The sequence below is a fragment of the Pelophylax lessonae genome (genome assembly GCF_965119305.1).
Source record: "Pelophylax lessonae genome assembly, chromosome: 5".
NCBI classification, from domain to species: domain Eukaryota; kingdom Metazoa; phylum Chordata; class Amphibia; order Anura; family Ranidae; genus Pelophylax; species Pelophylax lessonae.
Window position 1 is genome coordinate 494,065,677 of NC_138772.1, and position 20,272 is coordinate 494,085,948.

General features: G+C 47.0%; 1 protein-coding gene across 2 annotated transcripts in view; it reads left to right on the forward strand.

The window, feature by feature from the left end:
* Positions 1–20,272, forward strand: part of OXR1 (oxidation resistance 1) — a 957,024-nt gene that overhangs the window by 753,641 nt on the left and 183,111 nt on the right. For both annotated transcript variants that reach the window (XM_082257928.1, XM_082257929.1), the window contains one exon: positions 17,556–17,638. In XM_082257928.1, the coding sequence (XP_082114054.1) occupies positions 17,556–17,638 (83 nt within the window). The remainder of the gene's footprint in view (positions 1–17,555; positions 17,639–20,272) is intronic.

Genomic DNA, 20,272 nt, shown 5'->3' on the forward strand with positions numbered 1-20,272 from the left:
ATTTGATTTCCTGAAAGTTGCGTTTTGGGCCTTGTGGGAACAAAGTTCTGGATGCTTTGTATTAAATACATAATTGGATGAATACTTGTTTAGCTGCGATGTTTGCCAGCATTTGTGGAACAGTCAGCGTTTAAAGGGGAACTGCCATCACACTTATTCAAATCTTATGCAAAGAACAGTAAATTTGATTGAAATGGCTATTGTAATCTGTTGGACTTAAAGCGGAGCTCCAGATGCCTTCAGAAAAAAAATAAAAGGCCCCTTTCACACAGGCGGACCGTTTAGATCCGCCTGTCCGTTTTTTTGGCGGATCTGAACGGTCCCCCCACCCCATGCATCTCTATGGGGCATCGGATGTCAGCGGAGACATGTCTGCTGACATCCGATCCTTCAAATCTGGACGGATGGAAACCCAGACGGTCCGTTCCCATCCGATTCCCCTATAGAGATGCATGGGGACCTGACAGCTCTGTCTCTGCACACAGCGCGGAGACAGAGCAGCCTGCTCAGTGGGGGAATCGGCGGATCGTTCCCCCGCTGAGAAAAAAATGGATTTTTGTAAGATCTTACCGTAAAATCCTTTTCTCTTAAGCTCATTGACAGACGTAGTCTTCTTGATTCTCAAGAGCTGGGTTATGTTGTCTCCGCAGGAGTAGGACTAGGCAGAAAGACAAAACGTTCTGGCTCCACCTTAGGGGCAGTCCCTGAGGGTATATCCTCCCTCTCTCTGCTACAGGGAATCAGTTCTGTTTTAAAGCAGTACAGAGAATTTAACCCAACCCAACTCAATGATAGAGGGGCGGGTACTACATCTGTCAATGAGCTTAAGAGAAAAGGATTTTACGGTAAGATCTTACAAAAATCCATTTTTCTCTATCGCTCATTGACAGACGTAGTCTTCTTGATTCTCAAGAGCTGGGACATCCAGAAGCAGTGCCACAAAATGAGGGGTGGGATTGACAGAATCAAAATCCAATCTAGAAGGCCCAACCGGAGCCAACCAGAAGTATCAAAGGACTCATCGAGTAAACAGATGAAACCTACCCTCGAGGTAGACCAACAGTCTCCTCAAACAGTGGCCTGCAGGAACCTTGCAGCCAGAAGAGGCATCTGACGATGCCATCACATAAACCTTATACAATATTGTAAAGGTATGAACCGACTACTAAACAGTCGCCTTGAAAACCTGAACCACTGACGCCTGATGGCGGAAGGTCCAGGAAACTCTAAGCGCCCGAGTAAAATGCGCCTTAACAGGGAACGGGGGATCCCGACCCTTAAGCCCCGTACACACGTACCGATGGTCGGCTTACAAATGTTCCTCTTTTCTCCCCGGGATGTCGGTGTCTGCTGAAAAGTGCAAAGACAGCACAAGGACAGCACAAGAATTTTGTCCGCCGACTGCAGAAGTGATGTCATGTAATGGTTAACTTTCCCTGTGTTTTCTATTTTCTGAGCATGCCCAGTCTTGCAAATCTGCGGTCTGTCGGCCGAATTGTGTACTGACAGGCGAACAATCGTCCGTTCTGGTGTCGGCATACAAATATTTTCATGTTTGCACGAAAGACTTTTGTCCGCGGATTGTGCGCAGACATCTGTCGGAGGCACCATACTAACACGCGTACAATCGGCAGATCCTTCGTCCACCGACGTTTGTATGCCGACGATCGGTACGTGTGTACGGGCCTTTAGATAAAATAAGCCTATACCACCGTCTGTCTGATCCATCTAAAGATGGTCGCAGCAGAACAGGCAACCCCCTCTTAGGGCCATCCGTGATCACAAACAGTGAATCCGTCTTACAAATTGAATCCGTAGTATTCAAGTATATCCTGATCGCCCGAACTACATCCACGGAATGCCATGCAAATTCTCGAGGATGATTGGGCTAAGGACATAGGAAGGACAATACACTGTCCTTATTCAATGAAACTTTGAAACCACCTTAGAAGGAAGGATGGATTCGGACGAAGAACCACCTTATCTCTATGAACCACCAGATATGGTGAACGACAAGATAATGCGGCCAGTTCTGACACCCTGCGTGCAGAAGTAATAGCCACCAAGAAGGCCACCTTCTGGGACAACGTGGGTAGAGGAATCTCCCTAATATCTTCAAAGGGAGGTTTCTGAAGAACCGACAACACTAAATTAAGATCCCAGGGGGGTAACGGCGCGTGCACTGGCGGAGCCAGATGTCGCACCCCCTGGATGAAGTTCCGCACCAAGGAATGAGTAGCCAAAGGCTTCTGAAAGAAGATGGCTAATGCTGAGACCTGACCCTTGATAGTACTCAAGGCCAGTTTCTGCTCAACCCCTTGTTGCAGAAAAGCCAATATTCGACTAATCGAATAAGACCGAGGACGGAACCCCAAAGGTTCACACCATGCAACGTAGGACTTCCATGTGCGATGATAAATCTTTCTGGAAGTCGCTTTCCTTGCTTCAACTAGAGTAGGAATAACTGAAGCTGACAAACCTTTGTCCTTCAGCACCTGGGTCTCAATAGCCAGGCCGTTAAAGCCAGCGATCGTAAAGCAGGATGGAAGATCGGTCCCTGAGACAGTAGATCCTCCCTGAGAGGAAGTCTCCACGGGACGTCCGCCACCAGTCTGACCATGTCGGCGTACCAAGCTCGACGAGGCCAGTCCGGAGCTACCAGGATTACTGGGATTCCTTCCTCCTCTATCCTGCGAAGAAGTCTTGGCAGTAACGCGAGAGGAGGGAAGGCATATATTAGCTGGTATTGCCCCCACGGGGCGATCAGTGCGTCTGCGGTTTCTGCTAGAGGATCGCGGGAGCGAGCCACGAATCTCTGAACTTTCCTGTTGAATCGTGATGCCAACAGATCCACATCCGGGGTGCCCCACCGTAGGCACAACTGGTGGAAAACGTCTGGATGGAGGGACCATTCCCCCTGATCCAGGGTCTGACGGCTGAGATAATCTGCCTGCCAATTCTCCACCCCCGGAATGAACACCGCAGAGATTGCTGGAACAAATCGTTCCGCCCAGCGAAGAATGCAAGCCACTTCTTTGGCCGCTCGGACACTCTTGGTGCCCCCCTGGTGATTGACGTAAGCCACGGCCGTGGCATTGTCCGACTGGATCCGAACCGGGCTGCCCTGGAGCTGCTCGGTCCAGTGAATCAGACAAAGTCTGATCGCTCTCAGTTCCAATACATTTATCGGTAACCTGGATTCTTCCGGGGACCAAAGTCCCTGGACAGATAACTGACCGAGAATTCCTCCCCATCCGGATAGACTGGCATCCGTGGTCACTATCGTCCAATATATTGGCAGAAATGACTTTCCCTGGCTGAGCATCGGAGACCGAAGCCACCAGACCAGAGACTCTCTGGTCTGTTTGCTCAATCGGATCTGATTGTCCAGGGATTCCGGATTCCGATTCCATCTGAGAAGAATCTCTTGCTGAAGAATTCGGGTATGGGACTGGGCAAATGGGACTGCTTCGAACGAAGCCACCATCAACCCCAGAACCCTCATGCAAGTCCGAAGGGAAGACCAGCTGTTGGACAGTAACAACTGGACTGCCGGAAGAAAAACTCTTGTCCTGACTGTGTCTAGAATTAGACCCAGATATTCGAGCCTCTGGGTGGGAACCAGAAATGACTTTTGCTGGTTCACCAGCCACCCGAATTCCTGTAAAGAAATCATAGTAATTTCTATGTTTTGTAGCAAGGTCTGAGGAGACTCTGCATGAAGCAGAAGATCGTCTAGGTAACCAAGGATCGATATACCTCTTTGGCGCAGAAGTGCCAACATTGGGGCCAACACCTTTGTGAAGACCCGCGGAGCCGTGGCGAGACCGAAAGGTAACGCCACAAACTGATAGTGGTTCTCTTCTACGGAAAAGCGTAGAAACCGCTGATGTCCTGCGAAAATGGGAATGTGAAGATAGGCGTCCTTGATGTCTATGGACGCTAGGACATCCCCTGGATGCAGGAAGGCTGCTACCGTGCGAATGGACTCCATTCTGAATCTTCTTATGTTGACGAAAGAATTGAGTGCTCTTAAGTCCAGAATTGGACGCACTTTGCCCTCTTTCCTGGGTATTGTAAACAGGTTTGAATAAAACCCTTGAAACCGTTCTGTCCAAGGAACGTGGACTACCACTCCTTGTTGTAGTAAATCTGTGACTGCTCTCCGCAGATCTTCTAAACGATCTGCGGATAGTCGGATATTGGAAGGGAAGAATCGCGCCGGTGGGAGAGATCGAAACTCGATCTTGTACCCTGACCTTATGACTTCGCAAACCCATTTGTCCGGGATTCTGGAAAGCCATGGATCCGGGAACCGGCGAAGACGTCCCCCCACCCCAGTTATGGGTGGGGGCGCACCTTCAGGCTTTGGATGGTCTATCTTCAGGTCTGGAGGGGGCGGGCTTTTGCTTGCCCGACCAACGACCCCTGACGCCTCCTGCAGGAGCTTTGGAGGACTTAGTTTTTTCACCCGCGGGACGAAAAAACCTCTTGTGAGCAGAAAAAGAAGGCCCTCGTCTTTGACGAGTTCCTTTACCTTTAAAATTTTGCGGTAAAAAGGTGCTCTTTCCACCCGTGAGATCCTTAATGATCTCATCTAAGTTGGCTCCAAATAGACGCTCTCCTAAAAAGGGGAAATTAGCCAATGCTTTTTTGGAACCTTGGTCGGCTAACCAACCTTTTAGCCACAGTGTACGCCTGAGAACCACTGCTGAGACTGATGCTCGCGCCAATAATGAAGTGGCGTCTAACGCCGCATCACACACAAACTGTAACCCCTGTATCATCTGTTCCAACAAATCTGATACCGCCTGAGGGACCTCTTCTAGGTCCCGGCGTAACCACTTGGTCCATACAGTTACAGCCTGCGAAACCAGACCAATAGCAATTATTGGTCTGAAAGCTGATCCAATCAAGGTAAACATGGTGCGAGACATAGCTTCTATCTTGCGATCCACTGGATCTTTAAAGACGGAGCGTCTTCTAGAGGAATAACCGTGGCTTTATTCAATCTAGCAATTGGTGAATCCACCACAGGTGGTTCTATCCATTTCTTAATGAGGGTTTCCTCAAACGGATAACGCCTGTTAATGCGTTTAGAAATAGTAGAAATGCGTTTTGGCAGACTCCATTCTTCTTTGATTGGATTGCCAAAACATTTGGGCAATGGAAAAAACCTTCGCCACTAGATGCGTTTTTAGTCCCAAAAGGGATTTCAGTTTCAGCTATTTCTGACGGAATACCCTGTAATCTTAAGGTCTCTTGAACAGATACCATGAGTGCGTTTACCAACGCTTCCTCTCTGGCTATGGCTGATGCCGAAACATCCTCCTCACTGTCTGAAAAGACAGTACACGAGACACCAATACCAGATGAAGTACCTGCAACTGCAGAAATAGGCTCAGAGTCTGAATCCGAGGTTACAGATAATAAGGGGTTAGGCGGGGGTCGCTTACTTGCGCCCTGTCCCTGACAAGCCACTTCCACCCGGGACACAAGCTTCCATAATAGCGGACAATGATTTAATCGTCAGTGGGGTGCTGGAGGATCCCGCAGACCCCTCGAGGGGATCCGGAGGAGATACATGAGTGGCAGGGTCCATGATAATTCAGGACACCTTTGCCAGAAAACACAAAAAAACTTTTTTTTTTTTTTTTTTTTTTTTAAATAAAAAATACCTCTTCTTTTTTTTTTTTATGTGTCTCCCCCTAGCGCAATAGCGCCCCTCAGAGTACCTGCTTCTCGATCCCACAGAGAGAGAGAGGGACCCCCAAGGCTCACCAACCGATGCAGTGAAGTTTCCAACCAACTGCAGTCAGCGTCTGTCTTTACAGACTGGAAGGAGCTGTTGCTTTTTCCCGGGTAGAAGGACGTGGCTCCGCCCCCTGTGTACGCCTTCCGGCGTTCCCAGCTCTCCACGAGGTAGCTGGGCTCATGAAACATGGCCGCCCCCATATAGGAGACATTAGACTCCAAAAACATGGCGGCCGGCGTGACCTGAGGACATGCATGCACCTGGTCTACGGCAAAATGGCGGCGGACCGCCGAAAACGTTATTCCCAGCACATCCACCTGCATCTCTGCTGAGTGGCAATTGATAGATCTACAGGAGATACACTACAAATAAGGTAGGATTATACCTCCTATGTCTGCTGTAATGCTACAGTCTGCTGGGTAGAGTATTAGCTCTCAAACCAAGTCCACTTCCCACAAACACATGCTGTATTTACAAGGGGGACTTTTAGTGTCAGATATATACTGACCATGTATGGAGGGGCCCATAATTCATACTGCCTCATAACGAGGAAAGAAAAAAGGGAACGTTTTTACTCACCATACCGAACCGACAGGCACCCTCTCTTCACAATACCCTCTCCACCGGGGTGGCGGACTCAGTGTGTGAAAGAGCCCTTAGCACAGTGGTTCTTAACCTTGTTGGAGGTACTGAACCCCACCAGCTTCATATGCGCATTCACCGAACCCTTCTTAATTGGAAAAATAAAATATGATTTTATGAGTCTAGTCTCGGGAGGGGCACTACCAGAAAATAAGGTGTTGTTTACAGAACTGAATTTAACGTATCATACAAAGTAAAATGTACAGAGGTCAGTAGTATGTAGGGCAGCGTACAGAGGTCAGTAGGCTGTAGGGCAGCGTACAGAGGTCAGTAGGCTGTAGGGCAGCGTACAGAGGTCAGTAGGCTGTAGGGCAGCGTACAGAGGTCAGTAGGCTGTAGGGCAGCGTACAGAGGTCTGTAGGCTGTAGGGCAGCGTACAGAGGTCAGTAGGCTGTAGGGCAGCGTACAGAGGTCAGTAGGCTGTAGGGCAGTGTGCAGTAGTGAGTAGTTTGTAGGGCAGTGTGCAGTGGTCAGTAGTTTGTAGGGTAGTGTACAGTGCTCAGTAGTTTGTAGGGCAGTGTAGCGAGGTCAGTAGCATGTAGGGCAGTGTATAGGGGACAGTAGTTTTTAGGGCGGTGTAGAAAGGTCAGTAGGATGTAGGGCAGTGTACAGAGGCCAGTAGCATGTAGGGCAGTCTATATGGGTCGGTTGATTGTAGGGAAGGATAGAGTGGTCAGTAGGCTGTAGGACGGTGTACAGAGAATAGGGCAGAGGACAGGAGTTGACAGGACAGAGGATAGGACAGTGTACAGGGATCAGTAAAGCCACACACCAGGGGGCTGGGAGGGCACACACCAGGGGAGGGTCAGGAGGGCATACACTGGGGGGGGGTCAGGAGGGCACACACCGGGGGGTTATGAGGGCACACACCAGGGGGTTGGAAGGGCATACACTGGGGGGGGGGGAGGGTCAGGAGGACACACACTGTGGGGAGGGTAGTAAGGGCACACACCAGTGGAGAGTCAGGAGGCCACACACTGGGTGTCAGGAGGGCACACATCAGTGGTTGGGAGGGCACACACTGGGGGAGCCAGGAGGGCACACACTGGGGGGGGGGGTTGGGAAGGCATACCATGGGGTATCAGGAGGGCACACACTGGGGGGGTCAGGAGGACATACCATGGGGTGTCAAGAGGGAACACCCTGGGGGGAGGTGTTGGGAGGGCATTCCATGGGGTGTCAGGGGGGCACACGCTGGGGAGGGGGTTGGGAGGGCATACCATGGGGTGTCAGGAGGACACACACTGGGGGGGAGGTGTTGGGAGGGCATACCATGGGGTATCAGGAGGGCACACACCAGGGGGCATTCACAATGCTTATTGAGCTAAATGAAAAGGACATGCATTTCCATTTGTCAGCTAACAGCACCTCTATGCTAAGCTGCAGTAACTCAGCAGACTTAGCATAGAGGTGCTTGCAAACTAATCCACCATGTACAGCTAGCTGAGCCTACCTCCAGGAACATTCACTCGGCTCCCTCTGCTCAGCTGCTCACACTTCCCTCTTCCAGGCGGGTGCGATCTCCGTGGTCAGGTACATCCCCATCCCGCCCACTCAAGCAGCAAGCAGCCTGCAGGAGATAGGCTGGAAACCTGCTGGGGGAGGTACAGGGGGCAGAGTGCCAAGTTTCTATGTGTAATGGCTGTGAGTCGTCCCGACCGCAGCTCTGATTTCCCGGGGAGGGGTTGGCCTCACAATCAGTAATATTTTCTCGGAGGGAGCAATTGCCCTGTTGCCCCCCTGCCGAACCCCTGAGACTGACTCACCGAACCCCTGGGGTTCGATCGAACCCAGGTTAAGAACCACTGCCTTAGCAGCTACAAATATTGTAGCTGTAATTTTAGGACACTTACCTGTCCACAAATCCAGTGGGGTCTTCACCCGAATAAAGTTTTTCAAATCGGCTCTTGGGTGCTGCCACCGCCATCTTGGCTAAAGGAAACTGGCAGTGAAGCCTTGGTGCTTCACGGCCATTTCCCTGCTGTGCATGCGTGAAGCATGCTGCACTTTGTGAATGGTTCAGGAGCAGTGGAAGGAGGACAGGGGCAAACTTCTGGCTGCATTCGGCACAGCAAAGTCAGCCAGAAGTGGGAGCGGGTACCTGTCAAAACCAGGTACTGCCCCCCCCCCCCTGAAAGGTGCCAAATGTGGCAATGGAGTGGGGGAGGAGGCAAAAAAAAAACTGAGCTTTGCCTTTTGGTTGGTGCCTTGCTATAAGGACTGGAAAGTGGGTGTTCCCTGCAACAACCAGCCAGCTTTTGTCCTTTAAATGTATTATTTAATACAGGTTTTATATCTAGAGCCAACTATTTTTACAAAGGGTTTTTAAAATTGATGGAGGTCCAGTCAGTAAAAATTTATTTTGGCAGAGGTCTAAATCTCATGTTTGCACTATAACACATTACAGTCCCCCTTTACATCAGTGTCTTTAGCCTACCCTTCACATCACAGCCCCCTTAACATCAGTTTCCCCCTTTTACATCATTGTCCATAGTCTCCCCCATCCCCCTTTAAAACAGTTCCGCAGTGTCCTCAGTTCTCCTTCACATCATTCTTCTTACCCCCCCCCCTTTTTTTGTTGGAGTGTCCACTCATGCTGAAATGCCCTTCACATCACAGTACCCCTTACCCCCCCCCCCTTTTTTTTTATTGGAGTGCCCCCTCATGTTGCAATGCCCTTCACATCACAGTACCCCTTAAAGTGTCATTAAACCCACATCATTAAAAACTATCAATAAATGCTGTAATACGTGTGTTTCTACTCACTCAGTCACTATACGATTTGTTTTGTGTATTTTGCAAAAAAACCTGGTTGATCCTGCTGTTTTCTGTCTCCCCCCTTCTGTCCATGTCCCCACTGCAGATTGGGATTTTGTAAAACAGTGTTGGCAGCTAGTATGCATGCTCAGTTTTCAGTGTATTTCTACCCTGAGCCTTTCCTATCATATCTGAGCAGCCCATGTGGTAAATAACAGCCCACTCTCTCCCTCCCCCTCCATGCCCACTAATCAGCTAAACCCAATGGGATTGGGATAATTAATGTAGATTGATGGTGGCTTCGTCTCCCTGTTTTTCTTAGACACAGGCTGGAGGGATTTAATACAGCCTGTGACTGGCAGAAATTCTCACACCATGATCTTACCAAAAAATAATAAATATTTAATTTGTAATAAATATTTGTATCACGATTTAAAACAATTTTATTGATATTTATTTTTACTTTGTATTCAAAAAAGTTTTTATTTATTTATTTTTAACCTAGAAGAGCTAGAAGCTCCTCCTGTCACGGTTTCCCTGCAGACAGGCTGGGAAAGAGCTAGGTCAATGTTTCAGCTGTATATGGATTAGCAAAGAAGGTACTTAATAATACATTTTTTTTTTATTCAAATAATGAGTGTCATCATCCACATACAGAAATAGAAGGGACACTGTAAATTAAACGTTGTGTGTTTTTAGTATCCCTTTAAAGTCACAGTGCCTCTCCACATCCCAGTGCCCCTTTCAGTGTAAGCCTCCCCTGCATAGTTGTCCTACCTTTGGCAGGGTAGAGGCACTTATCAGCTTGGTGTGTGCTCTCCTGAGTCTCCCGTCTGGCCGCCACAGTTATCCTCTCAGCAAGCGGGGGTGGGAGGAACTGCAGATTTGGACTGAGGGGGGGAGCTGCCCAACATAATATGGTAACAAGTTTGATTATACACTTGTTCATTTGAAAATACTCCTGCTCTTCATCCCAAACTGTAGCACTCGGGAGATAAGTAGCGGTTGTGGCTTGGACAGGACTGTCACTCGGCCTGGGTCCGGCCTTAAGGTATGAGTGTGTATGAGGTCAGAAATTGAGGAAATATGAATGGACTTTATAGGCACAGATAAGGGTGAAGTATTGATTGACATATAAAAGCAAGAAGAGGAAACCCCTACATGGGGGAATAATTGCATATACACACACAATACATACAAAATAACGCCTAGATGTAACTTGGCAGTAAAACAAGAGTTTACATCAGTGATATACTAAATAATTGCATAACACATGAAAAGTGGTGGTAAGAGGATACTATACGTTACATCCTACATAACTCGAAGACGATGCCAAAGGATAAGGCTATTAACGTCCCCGAGTGTAGTTGGTACAACCCTGGAATAGGGGATGATTCATGTAGCCAGATGCCCTACATGTTTCGCTTGAGGGGTCAAGCTTCGTCTGGAGCTACTGGCGTACAAAACTCCCAATAGAGGCGGATAATGCTTCAATGTAGACTTGCGTCCGTACGTAGGGCAGTAAGCAGAAAAAAAAGGAGAAATAAATATAAATCATAAATGGGGGGGGGGGGGGGGATTGGTCTGCTGGGATGAGTCTGTCAGGTGATGCCGACAAAAAACGAGGAAGAAAATGTACATGTCTAGAAAAGACATATGAGAGTAGCTGTAACCACATACAAGCAAGTGGCCAAATATATATGGCCCGGGGTATAAAAGGTCCCTCCAAGAAAGGCATCAAAGCAGAAACCTTCAAACCACAGGAGACAGGATCCCCCGGATGGGGACAAACCACCAAGGAGTGTGTATGAGCATTGTACATTGGGCTCTGTGGTACCAGTAAGGTATAAGCGTTGTGATTTGAGTAAGGTATAAGTGTGTCTAAGCATTGTACATCGGGCTCTGTGGTACCAGTAAGGTATAAGCGTTGTACATTGGGCGCTGTGATTTGAGTATGGTATAAGTGTGTATGAACATTGTACATTGGGCTCTGTGGTACCCGTAAGGTATAAGCATTGTACATTGGGCTCTGTGGTACCAGTAAGGTATAAGCATTGTACATTGGGCGCTGTAGTGTAGGTAAGGTATGAGTGTGTATGAACATTGTACATTGGGCGCTGTGGTGTAGGTAAGGTATGAGTGTGTATGAGCATTGTACATTGGGCGCTGTGGTGTAGGTAAGGTATGAGTGTGTATGAGCATTGTACATTGGGCGCTGTGGTGTAGGTAAGGTATGAGTGTGTATGAACATTGTACATTGGGCGCTGTGGTGTAGATAAGGTATGAGTGTGCATGAGCGTTGTACATTGGGTTGTGGTATGAGTAAGGATGAGGTGCAATTATTACGTGGGAAAGCACAAAAGTGTAAATGGGCCTTGGTGGCTCTCCTTGGCTCTGGTCAGGCTGTTCTGCATGTGTTGCCTATCTATACCTGGGAAAGAGCCCTGGACCTTCTACTCCTTTTAGACTTAACTGTATTTTTCAGGTACCTCTTATATTGAGCTGATGGCTCTCACTAATGTTTCTTTGCTGATTTTTTATTTTTTTTTTATATGTATGGCAGCTGAAGCCAAGCACAATGTAGATATGATGTCCATGGAACCTGGTGGTATCCATGGATTTTAGATTTGATGACCATCCCAGATTGGGCTGTTTTTGCTGAACGAAGACCCTATTTTCATGTCTGGACTATAGATACCTGGAGGGGGTGAGGAGAGCTATATTCTGCCAGTTGTGTTTTCCTCCAGGTGATAGAAATGTACGTGTCTAGGCACACTTGCATCATTTGGCCATCCTTACCTGTTGTGTATGGCCAGCTCTGTCAAACGTTGTCAAGGTCAAGCTTAGCTCCACCCTCAGTGTTCCTTCCCTGTAGCCTACGACCTTGATAGCCGAGTCAGTGTGTTTTGGCCTAACAGGAAGAAACTTATTTCCAAAACAAAGCTTTCCTTCAGCCAAGTGTTCTCTGTTCAGTGTTCTCACTCTGTGAGAAGTCAGTTCTGTCTGTTCCAGGAGACGTGTGCTTTTGTAGGGTGGAGCTGTGGTGGCAGTTTAACTTAAAGCTAAACTCTGGGAATACAAAAGAAAACTACCATTGCAGTGAGCCCGCCTCACACCGCAAGGGTTAAATTCTTGTTAAAGTGATATTAAAGGCAATTTTTTTTTTTTTTATAACCTGTTTTACTTACCTGCTCTGTGTAATGGTTTTGCACAGAGCAGCCCCACTCCTCTTCTTGGGTTCCTAGTCTGGCTCCTCCCTCTTGTTGAGTGCCCCCAGAGCCAGAAGCGGCCCCATGTCTGAATGGACACTCAGCAGTGGCTCGGCCTGCCCCCTCTCTCTGCTTATTGGCTCAGTGGAGGTGATTGACAGCAGCGGGAGCCAATGGCTCCCACTTCTGTTTCAGCCAATGAGGCGGGGGAGTCTCGAGAGAGCCGATGCCATTGTGCACATCACTGGATCGAGAGGGAGCTCAGGTAAGTATTAGGGAGGCTGCTGCACACAAATGGTGTTTTTACCTTTTTATACATGGAATACATGAAGGTAAAAAACTTCAACCTTAAGAGTCGGTTCACACTGGGGGCGGCACGACTCTGTACTACTTCGGGGGCGACTTGTGCATTCCCATGCACCACGACTTCGGAGCGACTGGCAGGGACTTCACATAATGGAAGTCTATCCAAGTCGCTCCGAGGTCTCCCTGAAGTAGTACAGGACCCTTTTTCTAAGTCGGAGTGACTTGTGTCGCTCCTATTAGAACGGGTCCTGTAGCAGTCAATGGACCGCGAGGGAGCGCGACTTATCAGGCTGACAAGTCACGCTAGTGTGAATCGGGTCTTAGAAGCACTTTAAGTATTGGGGTAGAGGAAAAAGCTTTTACAGCCAGCTTCCCCTCTGTGCATTTGCAAGCCAAGCTGTTCTGTTTGAATGGTCCCACAGCCTGCTGGAACCTGTGATGCGTCCCAGGAGGCTGCGGGCAGGAAGGGTGGGGTGCTGAAGTTCTGGTGGGGACTTGACTGGAAGTGGGAGTGGGTATCTACCGAACAGGCATTTTCTCTCAAAGAAAGATAGATTTCTCTTTTATCCTTCCATACTAAATAAAACAAAAGCAAAGTAATGGAGTTCTACTTTAGGATCCTTCATCATTTGCTGAATCAATGGTTGACCTGGAGAGCTTAGTTTAACCACTTACCAACCAGCCGCCACCTATATACGGCGGCAGGTTCCAGCGAATCGCTGTACCTGTACGGCGGTTCGCGGGAGCGATTCTGGGGTGCGCGTGCCCACTCGCCAGCGGTGAAGCGCGATTGCTGCAGAGCACCCGTGCTTAGAACAGCAGTCTGCTGTTGTAAATACAGCAGACTGTTGTTCTCTCAGGAATCAATACAGAGCTCCTGTGTTCCTCCTATTTAGGACCACAGGTCTCTGTATTGATTTCACAAACCCATGCCCCAACAGTTAGAAAACACCCCCTAGGCTCACATTTAACCCTTTGATTGCCCCTGGCTTAAACCCTTCCCTGCCAGTGCCATTATTACAGTAACAGTGCATATTTTTAGCACTGATTAATGTAGTAATGTCACTGGTCCCCCAAAAGTTTTAAAAAATGTCAGTTAGGGGTCTGATCTGTCCGCCGCAATGTCGCAGTCCCGCTGAAAAATCGCAGGTCACCACTATTCCTAAAAGTGAGCTAAATCTTTCTCCTAATTTGTAACTAGATAACTTTTGCGCAAACCAATCAAAATGCGCTTATTGGGATTTTTTTTTACCAAAAATAGGTCGCAGAAAACAAACTTGCCTAAAATGAAGAAAACTTTTTTTTTTTTTGGAATGTTCTATAGCAGAAAGTGAAGTTTTTTTTTTTCTCAGAATTGTTGCTCTTTTTTGGTTTATAGCTCAAAAATAAAAAATCGCATACCACCAAAAGAAAGCTCTATTTGTGGGGGGAAAAAAGGACATCAATTTTATTTAGGTACAGCTTTGTACGACCACGCAATTGTCTGTTAAAGTAACGCAGTGCCAAATCGCAAAAAATTACCTGGTCATTAAGGGGGGAAATCCTTCCGGTCCAGAGGAGGTTAAAAAGCTTTGAGGATGCTCATGGCCTACTGGTAAGCCATTTAAACTAAATACATCAGTGGGGTAGATTTACTAAAACTGCAGAGTGCAAAATCTGCTTCAGGTCCAGAAGTGGTTAACGGCTCTGGTAGCTGTAAAAATTGCACTCTGACTACATTGCCACCTGCTGGTGAAATCTGGTATTGCGGCTCATCCCATGAGACAAAATATTGTTTAAATATAAATATATTTTATTAACCAGTTTGAAGCAGTTGGAGGATTTAGGGGAAACAAAAAGGAATGGATTGTTTGTTCTAAGCTCCTCATCTGCCAATTAAGTCATAAATTGTGACATTCATCACTGAATGAAGTAATTCATTTAGCAGTAATTTAGCTTCAGCTGGTGTAAGGATATGCTAGGACTGTGCTGGGATTGCAGGGTTGGTTGGGGAGGGGGGATGGGGTGTTTGCCTGCCCCATGGCATTTTCCAGCCACTGTTCTGCACTTTGTACACATTTTCATAATACCATCATGGACATACAAATATTTACCCACAAGGTCTCCAACATCGCCACATCAAATTGGTTTGTTTAAAAAAGAAAAAAAAAAGAAGAAAAAACATACACATAATACATTATTTTTTTACTTTCTATTTTTGGTTAGTGCCGGTGAAGGAAGTTTAGCTAAAGGGCCATTCCCTTTTTAATACCTAATGGTTCTTTTTATTTTTAACATATAACTCCATATTTAGCCAAAAATGATATACCGTATATGCTGGCGTATAAGACGACCCCTAACTTTCCAGTTAAAATTTAGGTTTTGGACTATGCTCGCCATATAAAACGACCCCCCTTCGGCCATTTAAACACTAATCTGTCAGCCCAAAAACGAACGTCCCTAATCTCTCAGCCCGCTAGATGTGCGGTAATACTGTATGTACCGTAGTTCTGCTGTCAAAATAAAAAAGAATGGTACTAAAGTAGACAGGGGTGAGGAATAGAAAGCTGCAGAATTTTATTTTTGAGTGAGGCTGGGTTCACATATGTGCAAATTGTATGCGGTTTTCACCGCATGACATGCGTGTTTGAGCGGCTCTCAATGGAGCCGGTTCACATGTGTCTGGGAAGACCACGGTGGGTCTAGTTCAGGTGTGAATTCAGGGAAAAATGATGACCTGAACCAGTGAACAGGAATGCACCGGACCCCAGGTGGGAAACTGCAGCCGCACATATGTGAACCCGGCCTAAGCCTAGGTTCATACTGAGGCGGGTTTAAAATCGTGTAAGTTCAGCTGAGCTCAAACTGGCATTTTCAGTCCGAATTCGGGGGCAATTTCACAGATATCTTTGCGGGTTCCTTCACAGATATCTTTGCGGGTTCCTGCACAGATGTCTATTGAAATTGCTCCCCAAAGTCGCCAAGGGATGGCGTCTCACCGATTCTGATGGTGCCATTTCCGGCAATTGGCTCAGTTTTGACAATCCTTTTAACACGTCAAATCACTTGTCAAAACGGACCAATGTGAAAGTGGGCCGAATGTCTGCTGTATCTAGTTTAGGAGATAGATTATAATATATATGTAGCATCATACAGGTAGGTGCTAGGTAAATGTATAAATGTATAGTGGGCCTTGTCTGCCTAACAGCAGGGCTGTGATTTGTTAGGTAGGATGTCAGGGCTTCCAGATGTGCCTGCTGAGGGGAGAAGTATCCCCACTGGCTCTTGAGAGGCTTCTCATGGGGCAGTGTGGGAAGCCCAATCAGGGACACATCACTGCTTGTAACTACCCCAGAAGACAGATTATGCTGCAAAGGATTCTTGGAGTGGGTATAAGTTTGGGGGGGGGGGGGGAGTGCGTGGCACGGTGTCTTTGGCAGGAGCAGAGTCCCAGGAAGGAGAGTGCGGCTGTCTCTCCTCCTGTCTGAGGAAGGTGGGGATGTCTCAGGGTGTCATCTGAGTGTCCAGAGCGTGCTGAGTGAGCTGAGGGGGATCCGGTGTGCCGAGAGCCTGCGGAGAGAGAGAGAGAGAGAGGGGTCCAGTCCCAGGAAAGCCTACACAGGTCGTTGGTACTGTGGATTGCCCCTGGAAGTCTGCCTGAAGTTAGAGGGGACCACTCTGGAAGAGGTTCTGGGATTCATTGTCGGCTAGATGTAAAGGGGCTACCTAGAGGACTCTGAAACTACAGAGGGGAGTACCTAGTCAGCGGACCCTGAAGAGTTTGAGGTCAAAGGGGGCACCTGCAGTTTGGGCCCTGAATTGTACAGAGCGTGCCAGTTACAGAGACAGCTATACAGAGTTCTACTACATACTATCTCAAGCTGTGCCAGGCGAGGGAAAGTATTCAGTGACTTTCACAGTACAGCAGTGTCAGGAGTTCTACAGTTCTCAGTCTTGGATCTTCTGGACTAAAAGTCGAGGATTCAGCACTTCTTCTGTTCTACAGAGTGTTCTCAGTGTCAGTGAGCATTGGCTGGCGTCACGGAAGCGCCAACGGGCATTTCAGAAGTAAAGTCCCAATTGTAATTAGTTCAAGCCTCAAGGAGTATCCCACTCATTCCCTTCTCCCATCCCCTTTATTCCAATAAAAACCACAAACAAAGATGCCGGAGTTGTCGCTGTTTCAGTTGTCACACCCAGGATCTCCGCTCACATGGGTTGGAGAGATTACCGGTACTAATGGCAGACCCACATCAGGCCAGAGGCCTGGAAACCTTGCTACATATATGTATGTGTTTATATATAGATATACATGTGTGTTTTATATATTGATATATTAGCAGCTCTCAGTTTGAAAAAGGATGGTAAAGGGGATGTATGGACCAAGTGCGCTGTAAGTTGCTTTCCGCTCAACTCCTCAAAGCTCTGCCATTGGCAACTACAGAAAAGTTCTTAGACCCGAAATAAATAAGCTGACCATTTTCCTTGATTTGCAATTCTGCTTTCACGCCGGTTCCTGTAATACCGTGGACAATTTGCTCTTTTGTTTTAATCCATTATAAAGTATGTCTGGTAAGCCTGTTTTAAATGCACGTTTTATAGAAGGTACATAAACGCCTCCTAATCGTTGGGACTATCCTTTATTCCAGATAATAGGAAGCACAGCCCCGGCTAATGTATCACACTTGTCACAGTAGTTTATATTGGTTAAAGAGGAGAAAAAAAAAAAAAAACTGTTCGCAGGCAGCTGGGTTTCAGTTAGACTGATTCTCCTCCGGTTCCAGAGTGAAAGCCTTGTAACTGGTGAAATAGAATGTCTTGCAGCAGCCGTGTGCTAGCCAACAGCCTGTGACAATCCTGAAGGAGGAACATGAATCTAATGCGTACCTATCCTCATTACCCTTCAGATACCGGGCAGAAAAAGACCCTCGAGAAGAAAGATGGGCGACGGATGTCCTTCCAGAAGCCAAAGGGGACCATGGAGTACACGGTACGCTTTGCTCGTTATACTTTAAACATCCCCCCCCCCCTCCTTTCCTTCTCCTGTGCTGAATGACAATTGTGAAATCTCTTGGCTATGACTTGTGTATATCTAACATTCTGTTGTGCTCAGATCTCAGTATTTATCCTGTGCCCCGGGTATATACTCATTACTGGCCGCCGTGTATCTGTATCGCAGGCTACGGGGCACATTGTGGAAATCTACCTTGACCTTGCCTCGATGAATAACCTTGCACGCTGCCTCTGCTTATTGCCATTGATTTAAAGCTCGGGGATGATAGTTGTGTCTCCCCGTCAGCCTTTGAAAATGGAGCCTTTGTGACTGCTATGTTCTTGAAATGACCCTCAAAACCCTTGCTGCATTCGGCTTCTCTGTTACTAGGGGCAACCGAATTTCAAATCATGCAGATTTCATTTTGTCAGTGTTTTGTCTAAGCGGGGAATACAATTGATCTGTGTTAGTCGGGTGTTTTATGTGTGTGTACGTCTGTTATCATCAGTCTTGCTTGCTGTCCCTGTACTTTTTATTGCTCTCGAAGGGCTTTTGCATTAAGGCAGTTCAAAGAGCATGGATGATGTGCAAAGTGCAGGAGCCGGTAGCAGCCAATCCGATATCCGCTTGCTGTGGTCAGTTTGTTAAATGAGCAGGGTTGATTGGTTATTATGGGTTGCTGCACTTTGCTCTAAATGCCCTAAAGGTCTAATGTAAAGTGTTTCTAAACTTCTTTTTTTTTCCTTAATGAAAGGTTATACTCACCTGCTCTGTGTAATAGTTTTTCACAGAGAAGTCCTGATCCTCCTCCTGAGGTCCCCCACTGGTGCTCCTCCTTTTTCATTAAGCGCCCCCATAGGAAGCTGCTTCCTATGAGGACAATTGTGCAGACGTAATTCTGAGCCATGCTGCCTGTGTCTATAGACACAGACAGCACAGCTCACCTCGCCCCCTTCTCACAGGATTTGGTGGACAGCAGTGGGAGCCAATAGCTCCTGCTGCTATCAGTCTGCCCTATGTGAAGGGAGAGAGTTGCTGCTTTTGGGCGCAGCGCTGTGTCTAGTTTGGGCTCAAGTATGTATAAGGGAGGCTCAGGGGGATCTTGATCACAGAAGGTTTTTTACCTTAAAGTGTTATTAAAGCTTAGTTTAAAAAAACAAAAACAAACATCTTATATATAGTTACATAGTTAGTCAGGTTGAAAAATGTCCATCTGGCTCAACCTATAAAAAAAAAAAAAAAAAAGAGTAAAGAAAACCCAACTATTCAATCCCATATACACAATCCTATACCTGGAGTTGATCCAGAGGAAGGCAAAAAAAAAAAAAAACCCCAGCAAAGCATGATTCAAAACTCCTTCATGATCCCCCGAGAGGCAATCACATATTTCCTGGATCAACTTTACCTATAAATATTAGTGCCCATTTATATTATGTACACCCAGGAAAGAATCCAGGCCTTTTTTTAAAGCAATCTAGTGAGCTAGCCAGAACCACCTCTGGAGGGAGTCTATTCCACATTTTCACAGCTCTTTCGGTGAAGAAACCTTTCCGTATTTGGAGACGAAATCTGTTTTCCTCTAGACGTAAAGAGTGCCCCCTTGTCCTCTGTGATGACCTTAAAGTGAATAACTCAACACCAAGTTCACTATATGGACCCCTTATGTATTTATTTATACATGTTGATCATATCCCCCTTTAATATACTCTTCTCGAGAGAATAAATTCAGTTCCTCTGTTTCCTCATAGCTGAGCTCCTCCATGCCTCTTAACAGTTTGGTTACCCTTCCCTGCACTTTCTCCAGTTCCCAGATATCCTTTTTAAGGACTAGGGCCCAAAACTGAATTGCATATTCCAGATGAGGTCTTACTAATGATTTTTACAGGGGCAAAATGATCTGCCTCTGCAAGAAAGGACTTTGCTTGCTTTGGAAACCTTAGCTTGGATTCCCCCAGGTCTACCCCCCCCCCCCCCCCACATAGTATGTATGATGCATGCATATTCTTAGCCCCCAAGTGCATAACTTTACATTTATCAACATTAAACCTCATTAACCACATAGTTGCCCAATGAAACCGTGCATTGAGGTCAGCTTGTATGTTGGAGACAACCTGTAAGGAAGTTATTCGACAGCAAAGCTTGGGGTCATCTGCAAAGACTGAAATGGTACTTTTAATACAAGAAAACAACAAGAGAAAGGCGCACCGACCTTGTGCATTACCACTTAAAAGTTTATTAAAATCAAAGACGGATAGCGTACAATATTCTCACAAACGTAGGATATGAACAAGCATATAGGAAATGGGCACCGCTCACTTCCAGGACACTTCTACTTCCAGGACTACTGCTGGATAGCGTGATGGCATCCTCAAAACCTGATGTGGCTTACGCGTTTCGAGGGAGGACCCTCTTCCTGGCGATTTTTGGCTCTGAGGAAGAGGGTCCTGGAAGCGAGCGGTGCCCATTTCCTATATGCTTGTGAGTATATTGTACACTACCCTTCTTTTGATTTTTAATAAACTTTCAAGTGGTAATGCACAATGTCGGTGCGCCCTTCTCTTGTGTTTTCTTGTAGTGCCTTTTGGATACCCTTGGTCCTGAGGGGGGGGGGGGGGGCAGCAAGACCACTTC